The following is a 17062-nucleotide window of genomic DNA, read 5'->3' as shown; positions in this document are numbered from 1 at the left end:
CGCCTCCTCGTGGTGTTCTCTGGGTAATGCTAAATGGTTTTTAAAAATATTATAAGAAAATTATATAAAAACATTTTTATCCGGGCCGAGTTTACACCTAAATAATTTTTACCTGAAAAAAACACGGGCCTAGTTTACAATAGACCTTTTAAAAATTTTTTTTCCTCGGGCCAAGTTTACAATCACCCATCCGTGCAGTACAGAAAATACGTATTGGTACGTATAATGATTATAATTGTTAATTACTTTATTAAATCGCAGAATTTTTGAAAATCCTTCCTTATTGCTGGTGAAAATATGAGAAGAACCTCTATTCTAAATTTTTAGCAACAATGGCCTTTTTTGTACCTCATTTATTAAAATCTCGCAGTCAACATTTGCTGCCATAATAATTATTATAGTGCTCATAATAATAATACTAATTATAATTATTTTTGTATATTATAATTTATAATATTACACGTGGACGGGTGGGTTAGAAACGTCTGGATAGGATATAACGTACGTACTGCGTATACAAAAGTGCGCTCGTGTGACCACGCAGCTGACGTTCACATTTAAAAACAATACAAATTTAATTTTGGCGTTGATAATATGTTCGACGTCCGTTGTACGTGCGTCGAAGAGGTGATACGTCGATAAAATTTGACGTCCGTATTAACGTGCGTTATTTTTAACGAGAGTTACTCGTGTGCCTGCTCCCATAACCGATAATGTAGTCCTACGACGCGCGTCAAAAAGTACGAGCGTATCGACGTATTTTGTACGCTCATGTGGCCCCAGCCTAGAGGAATCAAATTCATTAACTTTTCTCGTAATTTACGATTCAATTAATAGAAATGTCAAACATTAGTGATGCATTCAAATTAAATATATACATAATATTAGATTGGTATACCTAATACCTGCATTTTAGACATATTTTTAAAAGATTTTTTTTCACTTCGCAATAGGTACTAAATAATTTAAAACTGTACGCATTTTAGTATGTAAATTACTCATCAAAAGTAATTTTCGTTATTTCAAATTACACAACACATCACTTTCGTTACGATATGTCGATTGTCGATATACTACCCAACACTGTTTATGGGTGAAATAAATAACAGGTATTATAATTTATGAAATTTAAGTACATAATAATAATATTCAAGCGTTTTATGGTAATTAATAACAATGATAAATAATAGTGAGAAAATATTTTAACCTACCATAATTTAGCGTGTTCCGTGTGTCTAGTGTCTACCACCGTAGATGGTGACATGATGAATTGATGACAGACGAGTTGACTGTTGACTAATAATTTCCAATGTAATAATATTGTAGTATTGTACATTCGGTTTATTTTTAGTTAGGTATTTCAAACGTCATAAATTAATCATCGTTGTTAAAATTGTAATGACAATGGGTTTGCCTATTGGCTATTATTATTATTTTCTTTTATCAGTTAATGTTTGTCGATCGTCAGAATATGCGAGTACGTATGAGACATGAGTGGAGTGTGCTGGTAATCTTATTTTGAACACATTAAAATATAATATACGACGAACATGAGTTTAACTAATTAATGTTATCTTTTCATATTTTCCAATCATTTTTGTATTGGCCATCCCCATATACAGAGTGTAACAGAAAGATATGACAGATTTACATGTAAATCTTACACAAATCTGTCATATATTTCTGTTACACCCTGTATACTAATGTATAAATATCAATGAAATATTTATTTAAATCAAAATCATAGTTAAAATGTTCCACATTGTATTTGAATTACAGGGAGAGGGCAAATGCCAATCTTGCCGCCCCCTCCCTCAGCCACCAGGCACCAATGTTTATAAATTATAATGAACAATATCATTGCATTTGCAAGTTGCAACTGGCAAGACGTTCAGAAAAATGTATCAGTCATTATACATATAAATAGACATGCCTCCGTCGTACCAGTGCTAACTGCTAAATAGCAATAACTAATAAGCCACTAACCGCCATAAACTTGTCACAGGTCGCAGCACTGGAACTTGCAAGTGCAACTGTACATTGTACAATAGCCATCAACCGACAACCGTTGCCGCCGCCGCCGCAGCAGCGTCGCTGTCGCTAAGACGCTAACTCGCGACAATCTAATTCGTATTTTACTATTTTCGCAAGTCGCAACCGCCAACTGGTTTTGTCTCGCTTGCACGTTTGTATTAAATAATTTTAACTCTCGTAGTATCGTCTCTCTTCTGTCTACAACTTTCGTTCGTTGTTTTTATAGTGTGTTGTCACTTTTCCTTTAGCCTTGCGACTTGATTTTTATGATTGCTACTCGTTAGCTATAAACCCAGCTCAAGCCTTTGGCACTACAAGATGTCTACTGCGATCAACGAGGGGGCGTCCACGTCTGCCTGTCTGTCGGAGTACGAACTCTTGCGGCAACAGAACATGAATAAACTGCAACACGAGGTCTGTATTTGATTATTTGTATTATGATTATTATTTTTTTTTTTCACTATTATCTGTCATGTCGGTGTCCTAAAGTAGTAGGTATTTCATTTTAATACCTGCAATCTTCTAAGCTATGTTACAGTCTCGTTATGTTGTTCCCTACCCACTGTACACAGTTGTACACTATTTCATAAATATATGATATTTTTATTTTGTGGACTTAGATAAATCCTTATTAGCATAAAAATTTTGTTGGCCTGTAATGGCTGTATACTAGATTTTTTATTTCTGACCGATTTTTTGTAAGGTTTTCGTTGTCATGATTCTCTACTTATTTTCAAAAAATTACAAAAAAAATGTGTCCGGTAAAATATAGATATACTCAAAAATATACTGCACCTAGGTAGGTATTTGTCATTTATAGATTTTTCTTGTAGAGTAAAAATATCAAGTAACATGATAGGTATAGTTTGTTATATTTTTACTTAACTAAAAAAAAAACAACAGATCTAACGGTTGGTCTGGAAATATAAAACTAAAAGCCAAAGTAATAATATACCTATGATGTGCCACAATAACACTATAACGTAAATAGAAATATTGTTTTATCATAATACATATACATAATACATAATATATATATTAATAATGTATGAAAGGCGAACTTTTTAATTTTATTAATATATTAGTACAATATTGCTATGCCTACTCTTTTTCAAATAAGAACGCAAAATAAATTAGCAAGAATATGTACTAATGAAAAACAAATATTACTTTTTTTTTGATTAGTAGTTAATAATGATATGCATACCTAATCTAAATGTCAGTTAATACTTTCATTAGACTTTCAAGACTGTTGTTTAATAAGTTTAAAATTAATCAAAAACTAAAAATAAATAGGTCAGTTATTGACTTATTGTTGTGCACACTTATAAGTACTTACACAAAATATCAGATACAGATGGTATACCAAGAATCTTACCGAACATAGAATTTACTGAGTACCTAATTATCCATTATTACTTATGGGGGTTTGTTGTAAACCTTAATCTACCCATTATGTTGTACCTAGTACTGTCTTCACAGGTATAAAATATTATTTTAGAATCTATTCCCTCCATTAACTGCTTCATTACCATATTATTAGGGGCGTATATAGAGGGGTTCAACCCCCTCCTCACAATTTTATTCTGTGTACTTCCCTGCTTAATATTTTATATTCAGAATATTTTGATGGTTTCATATGAACTATGAACTAAGGTCTAGTTAAATATTTTGATTCAGGTAGGCGATATATTTAGTAATGCTCTGCAATGTGCTCAGAACCTTAAAAAAAGTTTGAGATTTCTGAGTGGAAGAAGGGCAGCTCATATACCAGGGCTACGAATAAAATTATTTTCTAAACTGGAAAAATCTTCAAAGGAGAAAGAGGCTCAAAGAAAAAATATCCGTCGATCATCACGTTCTAAAAGGTATGAATAATCATTATCAATAAATAAAATAATGATTAGGCATTAATCAGTTAAAAAATATAGGTAAGGCAACTTACATCATAATTTCTTATTCTTTTTTGATACTGTTGGTACTTATTAATTAAATGTATTCTATAATGTTCTTAAAAAAAAAATATTTGTAAATAAATTATTTTTAAGTACCTAATGGTAGGTGATTTTTAATTTGAGAAAAAATTAATTTAGTTCCCTTTTAGTTAACAATTGTTTGTATTATATTTAGTAGTTGTCCAATCAATAAGTTAATTATTATCCAAAAGTATATCAGTTAATTTTTTTTTTTTTTTTTGATTTATTTATACTACCCAACTAGAGGTTTAAAAAAAATTATTTATATATTTTAAAAATGCAAGATATAAAATATTTAATACTTATAGGTGATATGACCTATAGTTGATATTTGATGATATTATGGAAGTTTTTACCATTAGAATTACATAAATGTATTAGTAAAACCTTATATTATTCATTTTATTGACTTATCTTACTAATTAACAGCATTGTAGAGGCCAGAGGATTCCAAACTTGTTATGGTATGACCTATTTTGGAAATTATTTAAATTATGTAGGCCCACAATAATAACAATGACCTTTTTTTTTACTCATCATGAATTAATTTTTTTTTTAACCATTGACACATATATTGTCTCTGTTTTTTCAGTTTTTACAAAACTTCAAGTCATTGACTTTTTGTTTAATCATTTGTCCATACTAATTGCACAAAAAAAAATGTATTAGTTATTTGAAAAAAGTAAGATTTAAACTGCGTGTGTATCGTGTTTGATAAATCATTGTGTGTTACTGAAAATAACCAATTGACCTTAACATCATGCAGGCTCTAATTTGTTTTCAAATAAATTACCATCTTTTTAATAACTATTAATCTGATTACGTCGTGTTGAAAACGTCCACAATAAGTTTGTAATTGTCACAAACACAGTTAACGATTTATGATAAAACTAAATTTAAACATTACAAAAAATAATAGAAATTCAATTCTAAAAAATACATTATTTAAAAATTTAACTCAACCCACGGTTCGGGAACCTCTGATCTAACATAATGGACATAATATTTTAGCATTCACTTCTATCATGTATTATTTATTTTGTATGCTATTTGTTGTATGTTTTATTTTTATTTTTTTCATTATTCAGAAAGCAAATTTGTTACGATTCTAAAAATGAAAATAACGATGGAAATAGCAAAAAACGTCAACAGAAATTTAAACAACAGAAAAAGTCTCTTCTACGTAAATCTAAAGTTATCAAAGTAACTATTCAATAACTATTAATTAAAAAACATTTTAAATTGTGTTTTTAAATTTTTTTTTATGATCAGGTTGCAAAACAAAAATTTAGTAGAAAAGTATCTCGGTTAGATGTATCTCTTGTTACAAAAGAAATGTTGGACAATATAAATTACCGATCTGTAGGAAAAAAATATAATACCGAAAACGGAACCACTTGTCACCAATGCAGGTAAAATTTACTATTGAAAAAAAATTTTAATACTGATTGCTGATTGGAGATTTTATTATATTATCCTTTGCTAATTTGATAATAATTTTTAATATTTTTTATAAATTACATATATCTATACTCTGTTCCACGATAAACCATACTCGTCCGCGCATCTGACTGACGCCAGGGACGGTGTGAAACCCCAATTTCTCCCACTCCTTATTGTTCTTATGCGAGGAGTCATTGCTGACTGGCTGAACAGTTTACAATCGTAACCAAATGGTGGGGAATGTGCAGCGATGGATGAAAAACCGAGTATGGTCTCTCGTGGAATAGAGAATAAGTGTTTTAGAAGTTTTATCTCACAATTAATTATTATTGTTGAAAAATCTATAAAAGATCATGACGTCATGCTGATTAAACTATACTTGGAATAAGCAAAAATAAATGTATGCTTTTCTTAACATATTTGGATTATTATTGTAGTAAAAAACTGCAAGAGTTTTGTTTTAATTTTTTGTGGCTTATTATTTTGGAAATAAATTTCTATTTGATTGGAATGATTAGATAGTTATTGTATTTTTAAATATTCTATAGTAATTAAAAAGTTGATATTTAGCTTTTATAGGTAAATGAATATTTTTTTTAGTATTAAAGCATGGAAGTTATAGGAGCTTAAAAGGTGAAATATGCGAAAAAAATTTTAAATATGCATGAAAAAAATGTGAAATAAGCAAAAAATTATTCAAGTTTTATCATTCAAAAAAATTTACAAAAATAAAAAATGATGCTTAACATGGTAGCAATCATCAATGTATGTGGTCTTTAAAGTACTTTCACTCGGTAGTCGTTACAGTGTTTAGCGCAGTGGTTTTCAACCGGTGACCCACGAGAAATGTCTGATATATTTATAATTGTGCTGGTAAAAAATATTGAAAATAGTGCTTTATTTCATTACATTTGGGTTAAGTGTGCTACGAATCAAAAAAGCTTGAGTTACCACTGGTTTATCGAGTTCTTCTTAAAAAATTTTGTCAGTAAGAATATTTTTTGCCATCAATGCCTTTCATAAATCTGTAGAAAAAGCTGACTTTTTATTAGACGCAGTAAAAAGTTGTTGAGTACATTCTGAAGATGACTTACAGGTTTTTCGACAAACTGTTAACATTTCATGTTTATTTGTGTTCATATGAAAATACATCTCCATATTCACTTAGATATTTTTGTAAAATAATGTTTAGATCTCAGTCTACACTAAATTATATTATTTACCAGTGACATCAGAATGTTGAATGGTTTGGTTGAGTTTACTTTGATAAATGATGTTTACTTAAATTGAAATCATTTTTTCAGGCAAAAAACTATGGACCAAAAATCGTACTGTCGGCACAAGAGTTGTAAAGGTATGAGAGGTATGTTCTGTGGTTTTTGTTTGCGTACACGATATGGTGAAGATGTAGCTGAAGCATTATTGAATCCGGTAATTTATATTTATTAATATATTTTCATGGCAATAAATATTTATTTTTTACATATTATATAAACATAAAGGAATGGGCTTGTCCGCCATGTCGTGGTCATTGTAACTGCAGCATTTGTAGGCGTGATCAGGGTAAAGATCCGACAGGACAATTGGCACAAGTAGCAAAAGCCAAAGGATATAAATCTGTTCGCGATCTGTTAAGGACAATAGAAGGAGAACCAAATAAACCACAAAATTATAATCCTGAAGAGAACCATGTTGAACTACAAAACAAGGATGTAGTTGTTTCTACCGGTACTCAGTCAAAGATTGATCATTTGAATGACGAGACTGTACTTGATGAACATAAAGTTGAAAGCACGGATGAGTTAAAAACTATGAAGAACAATGTAACACTAAAAATTCTGTAGAAGAGCATACAGAAACTTCAGAAATGATTATTGATACAATTTATAAGAAATTAATGGTGTCTTAATAATCAGAAGAAAATAATTTAAAAAAAATCAAAACAATATTCTAATTATAAGCAGAAAGTAGTCATATAACTTATTAATATTATATTTTATAAGTTTATATTTTTTTTCAAGTTAAACCTTGGTTTATTTTTTCACTTTGAGTTATAGTAAAAGAGTAACAATTCTATTAAAAATTAAAATTTAAAGTTGATCTATAATGTAAATTACAGTTGATACATATTCTATTTTAGTATAAAACAATTTTTTTTTGCATTACTATTTATGTTTAATTGACAAGTAGTCATAATTAATTTTATTCAATCATATAAAGGTAAATGTATTTATTTTTTTTGCTTATCCATTTTTATATATTTGTGGCCATACAAATAAGATATGTATTTTAGTTATATAACTTAAAGGGATATGCCACAAACTTAAAGCACTTATTGTTCAGAAGTTATTTTTTGTTTTATTTTTTACTATTAATATAATATAATGTTTATTAAGTATTTATGTAATTTTGTTTTCTATTATATTTAAATTTTGATACTTAATATTTGTGTTCATTTAATATGATTATTATATTTCTAGTGTTATGGAGGCTGTTCCGCTGTCTAATAATTAATTAGCGTCCAGAGTCAAACATTTTCAATATTTCCTTGTATAATCATATATTTTAATATTTATCATTTATCTAGATATGTAAAATTAGTATAATTTAATGTCTTTAATAAATGATTAAAAATAATGTAGATACCCAGAAGCCTTGATAACTTAAATCAGAGTTCTAAGATTTATCAAAAATATACATTTATGTCTTTGCAAAAACTGGTTTTAATCCTTTTCTTCCCTTCCATGCTGCTTTAGTGGACTATCATTATATTAGGACTGGTATTTTTTAATAAACTATGGGTAGGCAAGTAGGCGACTTATATTAAGACATATAAAATAAATATATTATTATACAATACATGTATATAATTTCAATTCAATAAGAACTAGTTTATAAATACTTAAACTAAAGTTCTAAAACACATTTGAATTATTATCTATACAACATACATCCTGTTAATAGTGGCACATTTTAAGTTTTTAAACTTTTCATTTTAATATTAAAAACAAAAAATTAACTTAGACCAATGTGTCAATCAAATACAAAAAAAAAATAAATTATAGAAATACCAATTTTCAAAACGCATATTAGAGTACGCATTTAAAGAGTTGCTAAATAAATAATTATTTCAAGATTTTGCTATTCTTGCAAATGTTGGTACAGGATTGAAGGTATTAAAGTAATTTTGAAGTTTAAGAATTTGTTATGCATCTATTGGAATATCCCACATCAACAAATATCAATCGATTCAACTGCTTTTTTTGTGACAATATTTTAGATGAATGTATTGCTATTATAGTGTGATTTGTTTGTGGTTGTGTACATCGATAAGTAGTTGAAGTAATAATTCGATTTTCAGCTTAAGTAACTTTTCTGATGGGAAAGTAAATCTAGTTGGTGCATTTTAGTGGTCAAAATTAAAAATTCACAGTGGGATCTATAAGTGTAAAAATAAACAAAAAGTAATTAAGGAAAACGGGGATTTTACACAAACCCTATTTTAGATAAAATTAAATTTGTTTTTTGGTAAGTACATAAACCTCTCTTTAGATGTGAGATGTTAATATAAACATTTTTTTAAACACCATTCAATTTTCGAAATTGTATATGACTATTTAACGATTTGAAAATGTAATTTATGATTCCTAATTGATTTTTCTAGTTTTTCTGGAAAGTCAAATTAAATTCTTATAATAATTGTACGTTTATGAGTTGACCATTTTTTTGAGTTTTTAATTTTTATTATAATTTAAAGCAATTTACGACACATACTAATGTAAGAAGTTATCATTTTGATGACAATGGATATTCAAAATTCAAATAATTTAACGTATATTAATTACGGTATAACGATTTCAATATTTTTATTGGGTTGTTTTGAAATTTGAACCACTGAAGTGGGAAAGTGGCATAGTACAACGTAACGTTTCATTGTTTGTTTACTACATCGAGACATGGGGTACTGCCAGTACAACCAATTCTACCTCCACCACTACAACTACTGCCACTGCCCACTACTACCATATTGTTCTATGACCATACAGTTACGACTACAACTACCATTGACACTATTACCACACAATTACGACACTATAGTCTATAAGCCTACAGCTTGCTATACGGTCTACGGATCACGAGGCTACGATCGACCGCTACGGCGCTACCGTCCGACACCCAATCGGCTATCATCGTGTGCTCAACCCGTCAACCATCTTTATCTCCTTTGTTCGACCAGAAACTACGTTAATATATTTGTAGAAAGCAGTGAGGATGCGCAGCATTGACCAATGAGCGAGCTCGGTATTGTGATACGAGTATAGCCGTGTAACTAACATACTTGTCTATTATGTCACGGTAGTTTGTGTATGCTCTTCCCTTCGGCCTTCACTACCGCGCTTCACAGGCTCCAACACTACCTCATGTCCCCCGACCGTCTTCGTTGATTTTTTTTGTTTTCCGTAAGTTTCTTCTCACGTCCGGCGTCGTCACGTTGCTGGGCCTCTATAGACTACTGCAGAGGCAGAACACACTGTCACATCTCAAATCGCAGCTCGCCGTCCGAAACACTGTGCACGCTTCACCGCCGTCGACTTGACGCGTGCAACCAACGTGGTGGTGATCCGTCGGAGACAGCAAGCCGCCCGCCCACCGTCGACTAGCCATCCTGCCCGTCCATTGCGCCGTGCCCCGACAACAATACTGTTGTTCTACACTGTCCGCTTGATCACGATCGCCACAGTAAGTAGAATCGCGTTCGTACAGTTTACACTTAGCGAGTTAACCATTTTAAACGTTCATTGTATAAATTATTAGAAACAAACATGGTTTACAAAATAAAGAAACACTCAACAATGCCCGTTCACGTAGTCGATGACCATAACGACGCGTTGCGATATATCTACCGGGAAATAGGTTCGAAACACTTGCCCTTGTACGGTAATGTTCTGTTGCATTTTGATTCGCATCCGGACTTGTCCGTTCCTAAAGATATGCCGGCCGATTACGTTTACGAAAAAGAACAGTTGTTCGATTCATTAAGCATCGAGAACTGGATACTGCCAGCTGCATATGCTGGCCATTTTGATAAAATTATCTGGGTAAAGCCTCCTTGGGCACGGCAATTCAATGAAGGTGAAATTGTGTTCAGTATTGGCAAGCACAAGACGTCTGGCGTTATACGATTGACTAATTCTAGTGATTTCTATCTGAGCGAAGGTCTTTATTGTTTGGAAAATGATCTCATTAATATAAGAACAATCAAGTTGTTTGTATTTACTATGTGTAGTTCAGTTTTTGACGATGGCGAGGAAAAATTTGAGCTATTACGAAACAAGTTTGTCGAGTACACTAGAGATAATCCTCATTATATCTTAGATTTTGATTGTGACTTTTTCTCCACAAACAATCCATTTCTGTCCATGTATGACAAAGCAAATTTGTATACTAATCTACATAAAATTTACACATTCAACTCTCCAACTAATAAAGAAGACGTTAACAGCTTACTGCAATGTTCTCGCTCTAGAGAAATATTGTTGCAAGAATTGGAATCTGTGTTTATGCATCTTGATGACGGTAAGTCATTAGATGAGTATCCGACTGAAACTTTAACTGCCGTAAATCCTGAAGATTTATCCTTTATCGTAAACGAATTGTTGAAACATTACGATACAATTGACTGGTTGATAGTGCATAATGCTGGATGCACAATTGACAATATTGAATTACCTAACCATCACACGGACTTAGCTGATATCGCAAAATCTATGGATATTGTATTCAACTTTTTACCTATTATACACGAACCAGCTGCCATTACAATTGCCTTGTCCACAGGAGATGATTACTGTCCATTGGAGAGTGCACGCTTTATTAATGAATCATTGCTCGCAAAGCTAGAATGCTTGTATAATAAACTGAATGTTCAAAAATGTACTGAAGGTTCCTAAATTACTGAAATACCTAAAGTATAAGTTTATTTTATTTTAATTGTTAGTAATTTGTTTTATTCTGTGTGCAACATAATATTTTTTTACAGCTAGTATTATCTAAAATTTAAAGTTTCTTTGTGAGTCTTGAGTTTAAAATACATTATCATTAGGCTTATACATTTTATTTTTTATTTTTAATACCTATATTAGTACATATTATGCCTAATTTTTAAATGTTAACAAAACAATATTTAGTATTTAAGTATTATATTATTAAAATAAAAAAACATTTAATTTAATGAGACATTTTTACTAAATATTTCCAGCAATTATTTTAATAATATTACTTATGTTTATTTTAAATATATAATGTAATCAGTCAAAAATAATAATCATTCTCTTACTAATGATAGTACTGCTTAGTTCTTAAAGTTTTTTAGATAAGTAATTTTAAGTAGGTATATAGGTAATAATTTTTAGATGTTTATCAATTGTAATTTTTAAAATAAAACAACCAATAATTTAAGTCCAGGCCATATTTTGTTTAACTAAAATTTGACTTCATTAATTGTAGGATGTCTGTTTTCAAACAATTAAATATTAGCTATTTCAGTGAAGGCTGAAGATTATATTTTATTTTTTTACTAATTTATTTCCAAATAATATATAGTTTGTGTTAAATTGTTTAGACATTAATATTGATGATTCGAATTGTGATTGATTGATGATTGTCTCCCAAGTATATTATTTAAGTTATTGTTAAACCATACATCGCTTACTCATTGTTCAGTATAACTCCTATCCAACTGTGATTGTTTAATTAAATACCTCTGTAAAATTGTGATGAACAATAGATATTTTTCTATGTTAAATACTATGGAAAATATTTATTAAATTCATATGAAACAAATTAAAGTTTTTGGCTCAGAATTAAATTGTATGTTATTAGACTACCTATCTACCATAAAATATTGGTTTTACAAATATATTTTTTTATGTGTGCGCTTAAATGTTAAGTTTAATATTATTACTTTATTAGTCAAAAACTATTGGAACTCATGGAAAAATATTACCTTAAAATTAAATGAATTTGTAATTTAACTCAAATTAATAATATTGTAGGATACCGTTACAAGTATTTTTAAGATCTTGATCTTGATATTTTATTCATGTTTTATTTTTTAAAACATAAATTATAGTATTTATGTTAGATTTACTGTTTTTGGACTAAGAAATATTTAAATGTTTAAACGTTGTAAAACTATAAATTACATTTTATTCTATTAATACTAGGTATACCTATATTTTTTTTTAAATTTAAATATATGATATTTTACAAACAAACGATTGCGTATTCAGTTTTAAATTATAACATTCTATACCTAACTATATACAATTATATGTTAATAATCATATTATATTATTTATCAAACATCATAATATTTCTTAATTGATTTATGTAACATTTATTGATTTACACAATATGCATGCATAATTTATTGGTATAAGTATTGTTTTATTTTAAAAAAAATGCAAAATTATTATAAATGTAGGATTAACTAATAAACAGTAAAAGATAATTTGCTGTTTTTAATTTTTTTAAGTATTATAAGTTCAAACACTTAAGGTATTACTTTTATTGGTTCTTAAACATTAGTGTCTTCAATTATTGAAAGTTGTAGCAGTGTTTGCTATTTATTCAAAAATCATGACTGTCAATACACATTTAGATGGGCAAACTTTAATAATGCTATTTAGATATTATACAATTTATTACAACTCCTTTGATTGGTTTATGTATAAAATATTAAAATATAAACAAAAGTTTAATGCTTTTCACTTTAATTTTTACTTTTCAGATCCTTTGAATCATTGAAAATGGAAAATACTACCATGCAAAATAATTATGTATATGAAATAAGTGATGATGAAGAAGAAGACGTCTATGATGAAGAAAAATCTGCTCAAAGTTTAGAATTAAGAGCTTTAAAGGAGTCTACTTTAAGTCGTTTCACTCCTGAAACTAAAAAATCAGTAGATTTAATAATTGATGAGCTTCTATGTGAAACTTTATTTAATATTCATAAGGAATTAAAATTAAAAGTTCTTGATCCGAGGCGGTTTGATTCTGATTACCGAAGACGCTGTAATACTCCAACCTTAATAGTAATGGCTGAAAATTTGAATATCACTAAACCAACTCAGGAAGTTGAATGTCCCAAATGTTTTGTATCAGTGAAGTGTCTTTTATTATCTAAGCATTTAGCATGTTGTATGAATCCACACCAAAGCACCTATTCTTATAGTAGTAGAAATAGTTCTCGGATAGCTCGGCAGCGTATACAAGAAGGTTTTAAGACCACTTATGAAGAAACTAAAAATGAAAGTGAAGATGAGAGAATAAAACCAAAGAAGCGTAGCAATAAAGCAAAAAAGTCCAACCTCAAAAGCATAAGGTAAAATTATTCAAATCTAGTTATTTTTAGCTTTAAATAATTTAAAAATTATTAAATATCAGTCATGTTGTTGGTATATGTTTTTAGAATTTTCCAAATTGTTAATTTTATGTTGACATGATAATAATTAATATGTTCTGTACAATATCTTATATATTATTCTTATAAGTTATGAAAACATTTTAAATATGCATCTAGCTATTGAATATTGATAACAATACAAAATTGTTTAATATAATTCATATTAAAATTTCAAATCAAGAATTCAGTGCTTTAAATACAAACCATTTGTTTTTATAATTAGGTACATATTTTTATATTATTTTTTATTGGCCACATATTAACTACTTTGTTATATTAATAAAAATATAAGATAAAATATAATAATTTAATTAAATCAATTTACAAAATATAACACATTAACTGTTTGTATTCATATATTAATTTCAATTATCACATATTTTACCTAAATAAAATATTGTACCATGTATCCATGGTACCATGTACCTACACATTTATTTCTAAGTCAAACAACCTTGCTATTATAATTGTTTTAATTGGATATTTTCCTATTTTGCTTTTTTATGCATATTTTAAATTCTACAAATCTGTGTTTTCCAGCCCTTTTATTATGACAACCCACAAGGCCACTAATATACAATTTCTTAGAATACTTAGTTCTGTTAAATTTAAGGATTATAATTTTTGCATTTAAACTAAATTAAATTTGCTAATTTTGAGTTTTAAGTGCTATTTACAAGCATATTTTATATAAAATGAAAATAAACTAAATTGTATTGAATAATGAATATGCTAACGAAGACAAACAGTAGGTACATTTTAGTTACTATTGCCGATCGCACAGGTTATTCCGTTCGTTTCCAATAATTTAGTTATTTTTAAAATTTTATCAAATGTACTGCAGTTATCGAATTCGTTCGAAGGTTAGATAGAAAATAATCCTGAGCCGGAAAAGTGCCTACTTCTCAAATATTTAGTATATCATATTTTATATAAAACTTGTATAATTTAAAAAAGTCTAAAAATTAGTTTATAAAACACTTTTAAATAAAAAATGTTTGTTAATGAAATTTTAATTTAAATATTTTCCAATTTTAAGTGCTATTTATAGCGATTATTGTGGTGTTTTTAAGTGCATATTAAACCGCTAAAAAATTACTTTATTAGTGCTATAACTTCCGAGCCCAGGCTTATATAGGTGATAATAAGAGTGACTTTAGTACTAGAAATAAAACTTCAAATGGTCGTGTCGTTTTCATTTCCACAATGATTGCAAATAATATTTTATAGTAATTATGCAAGACTTAGGTATGATGTTGGTTTTCGGTGCTTTGACGCGGCTCCCTTTGCAAACTTTAGCGACGCCCTTGAGAGCCGCGACGCACAGTTTGAAAAGCTCTGGACGCTCTGGTTACTCAAAAACTCAGTTTTCCCTTAATTTTTTTTTGTTTTTCCTGGCGGTCTTGAAAACTATTGGACATTTTTTACATTTAACCCAGGCAAATATTTTGGTGACTAAGCACCTAGCCGTCATTTATAAGAGGCATCATTTTTATTCGCTATATATTATATTTATTATATTTTATAAACCAATGTTCAAAACTACCTTTTCATCCGGATTTGTTTAAAAGTATAAGTACTTGTGTTAAAAGTGAAGTTGTGAAATTGATCAACTTTAAATAAAAGTAAAAAGAAATTAATTTTAAATTCAGTTTAAAAATAATATATAGATACATCAAAAAGTTATTATGTTTAAAACTACTTAAAATTCATGAATATAATACTATAAATTTATTTTTATTAATTAATATAAACAGGCACATACTTATAATATTAAGTTATTTATCTTCATTGTAAACATTTTAGTTGGGAAATAATAAAATTATATATTATTAGTATTATATTAAACAAAATAATAAGATAATATAATATAATATATACTTAATGTTTTATTAGGTATGGTTTAAAACTGTAGAAGGTAATTGTACAATTAATGTAATACAGTTTTATTATATTAAATACTTTCCAAAATAGTTATATTTAACAAAATTAGTAGTAGATATATATTTAAACATCAAAAATTAAGTAGGTACTTATGTACTATTTATGACTATAATCGGTAGGTATGCAAAAAAAAAACAAGCTAAATTGTAAAAAACTTTAATTATGATTACCCATCACGATTGATCGATGATGTTACTTAAATGTCACAATATATAATTTTTATACAATTCTTTAGAGTTGTATACTTGTATATAAATATAATATATAAATTTATATTCTATATCACAGTCCTCAACAGCCGTCACTTTTAACCAGCAAACCCATGAAAGACATTGTATGGAGTAGACATCCACAAAGGATTAGGAATGTCGAATGACTATACTAAGTTAGAATGTCAAAATATTGAATTTAGCCCAGCAATATTAATTATTAATTAAATAATTATTAAAAGTATATAATAAATAGTATGATGGACGGTGCTAGAGTTATTTAGTTGGTAGTACAATGTTAGTCGTATATATATGTTATAAACAATTATTTGATAGCGCGAATCACTCACTCATAGTTTGTAGATTGTTCGATGTTTATTTAAACATGTTCATATAGTGATACAATTTTAATTAAACAGGACTATAATCTAAAAATGATAGCAGATTTGTCAAATAGGTAACAAATGAATTAAGTGGAAAACTGATTGGTAATAGTTTTTGATGGATAAACTCGTAAAATGCCAATTGAGTATCACAATAAACTGTCACTTATCTCAAAATCCTTTCTTAAATTCGCAAGCCACATATCTAGATAACTATTCTATCTAACAAGTAGGGCCTTGCAAAAGACATGTACAACATTTCATTAAAATCGTTTACTTAAGTGGTTTCAGAGATTAGCGCGATCAACTATTTTAACAGGATATTTATACATATAAAGATAATATTATATATATTGTTTTAACAATTGTTATCATTAGGCAATCATTTTATGTTAACTGTTATATTTTGTAGAACTTTTTTTGTAAGTGTAATATTTTAAGTACTGGAACCTATTATCTCTCTTCATAATTTTTGATCATCACTCTTACGGCTTACACACAATCATAGACTTATTAATCAATTTATATATTGTGTGATATATAGACAATATTTTTGATTAATTTCAAATTGCGCATTGTATAGGTAGAATAGGTTTGTAAATC

At 28.5% G+C, this 17062-nt stretch overlaps 1 protein-coding gene and 1 pseudogene across 2 annotated transcripts; both read left to right on the top strand.

Annotated features, from left to right (window-relative positions):
- Nucleotides 1-967: 967 nt before the first annotated feature.
- On the top strand, nucleotides 968-8170 carry LOC107165156 (uncharacterized; annotated as a pseudogene). The gene is made up of 7 exons (XR_016189365.1): nucleotides 968-1109; nucleotides 2006-2448; nucleotides 3715-3902; nucleotides 5099-5213; nucleotides 5283-5422; nucleotides 6758-6884; nucleotides 6956-8170. The product of XR_016189365.1 is annotated as an uncharacterized LOC107165156 (transcript).
- Nucleotides 8171-9585: 1415 nt separating this feature from the next.
- Nucleotides 9586-12966, top strand: MESR6 (misexpression suppressor of ras 6). The gene is made up of 2 exons (XM_015513263.2): nucleotides 9586-10193; nucleotides 10269-12966. The coding sequence occupies exon 2, from the start codon at nucleotides 10277-10279 to the stop codon at nucleotides 11402-11404; it is 1128 nt and encodes a 375-aa protein (XP_015368749.1). The 5' UTR covers nucleotides 9586-10193; nucleotides 10269-10276; the 3' UTR covers nucleotides 11405-12966.
- The last annotated feature ends 4096 nt before the right edge of the window (nucleotides 12967-17062 follow it).

The sequence above is a fragment of the Diuraphis noxia genome, unplaced genomic scaffold (assembly GCF_037042655.1).
Source record: "Diuraphis noxia isolate RWA-SAM2 unplaced genomic scaffold, SU_Dnox_SAM2 contig0001, whole genome shotgun sequence".
Classification (NCBI taxonomy): Eukaryota; Metazoa; Arthropoda; class Insecta; order Hemiptera; family Aphididae; genus Diuraphis; species Diuraphis noxia.
This window is presented reverse-complemented; position numbering and strand designations above follow the sequence as displayed.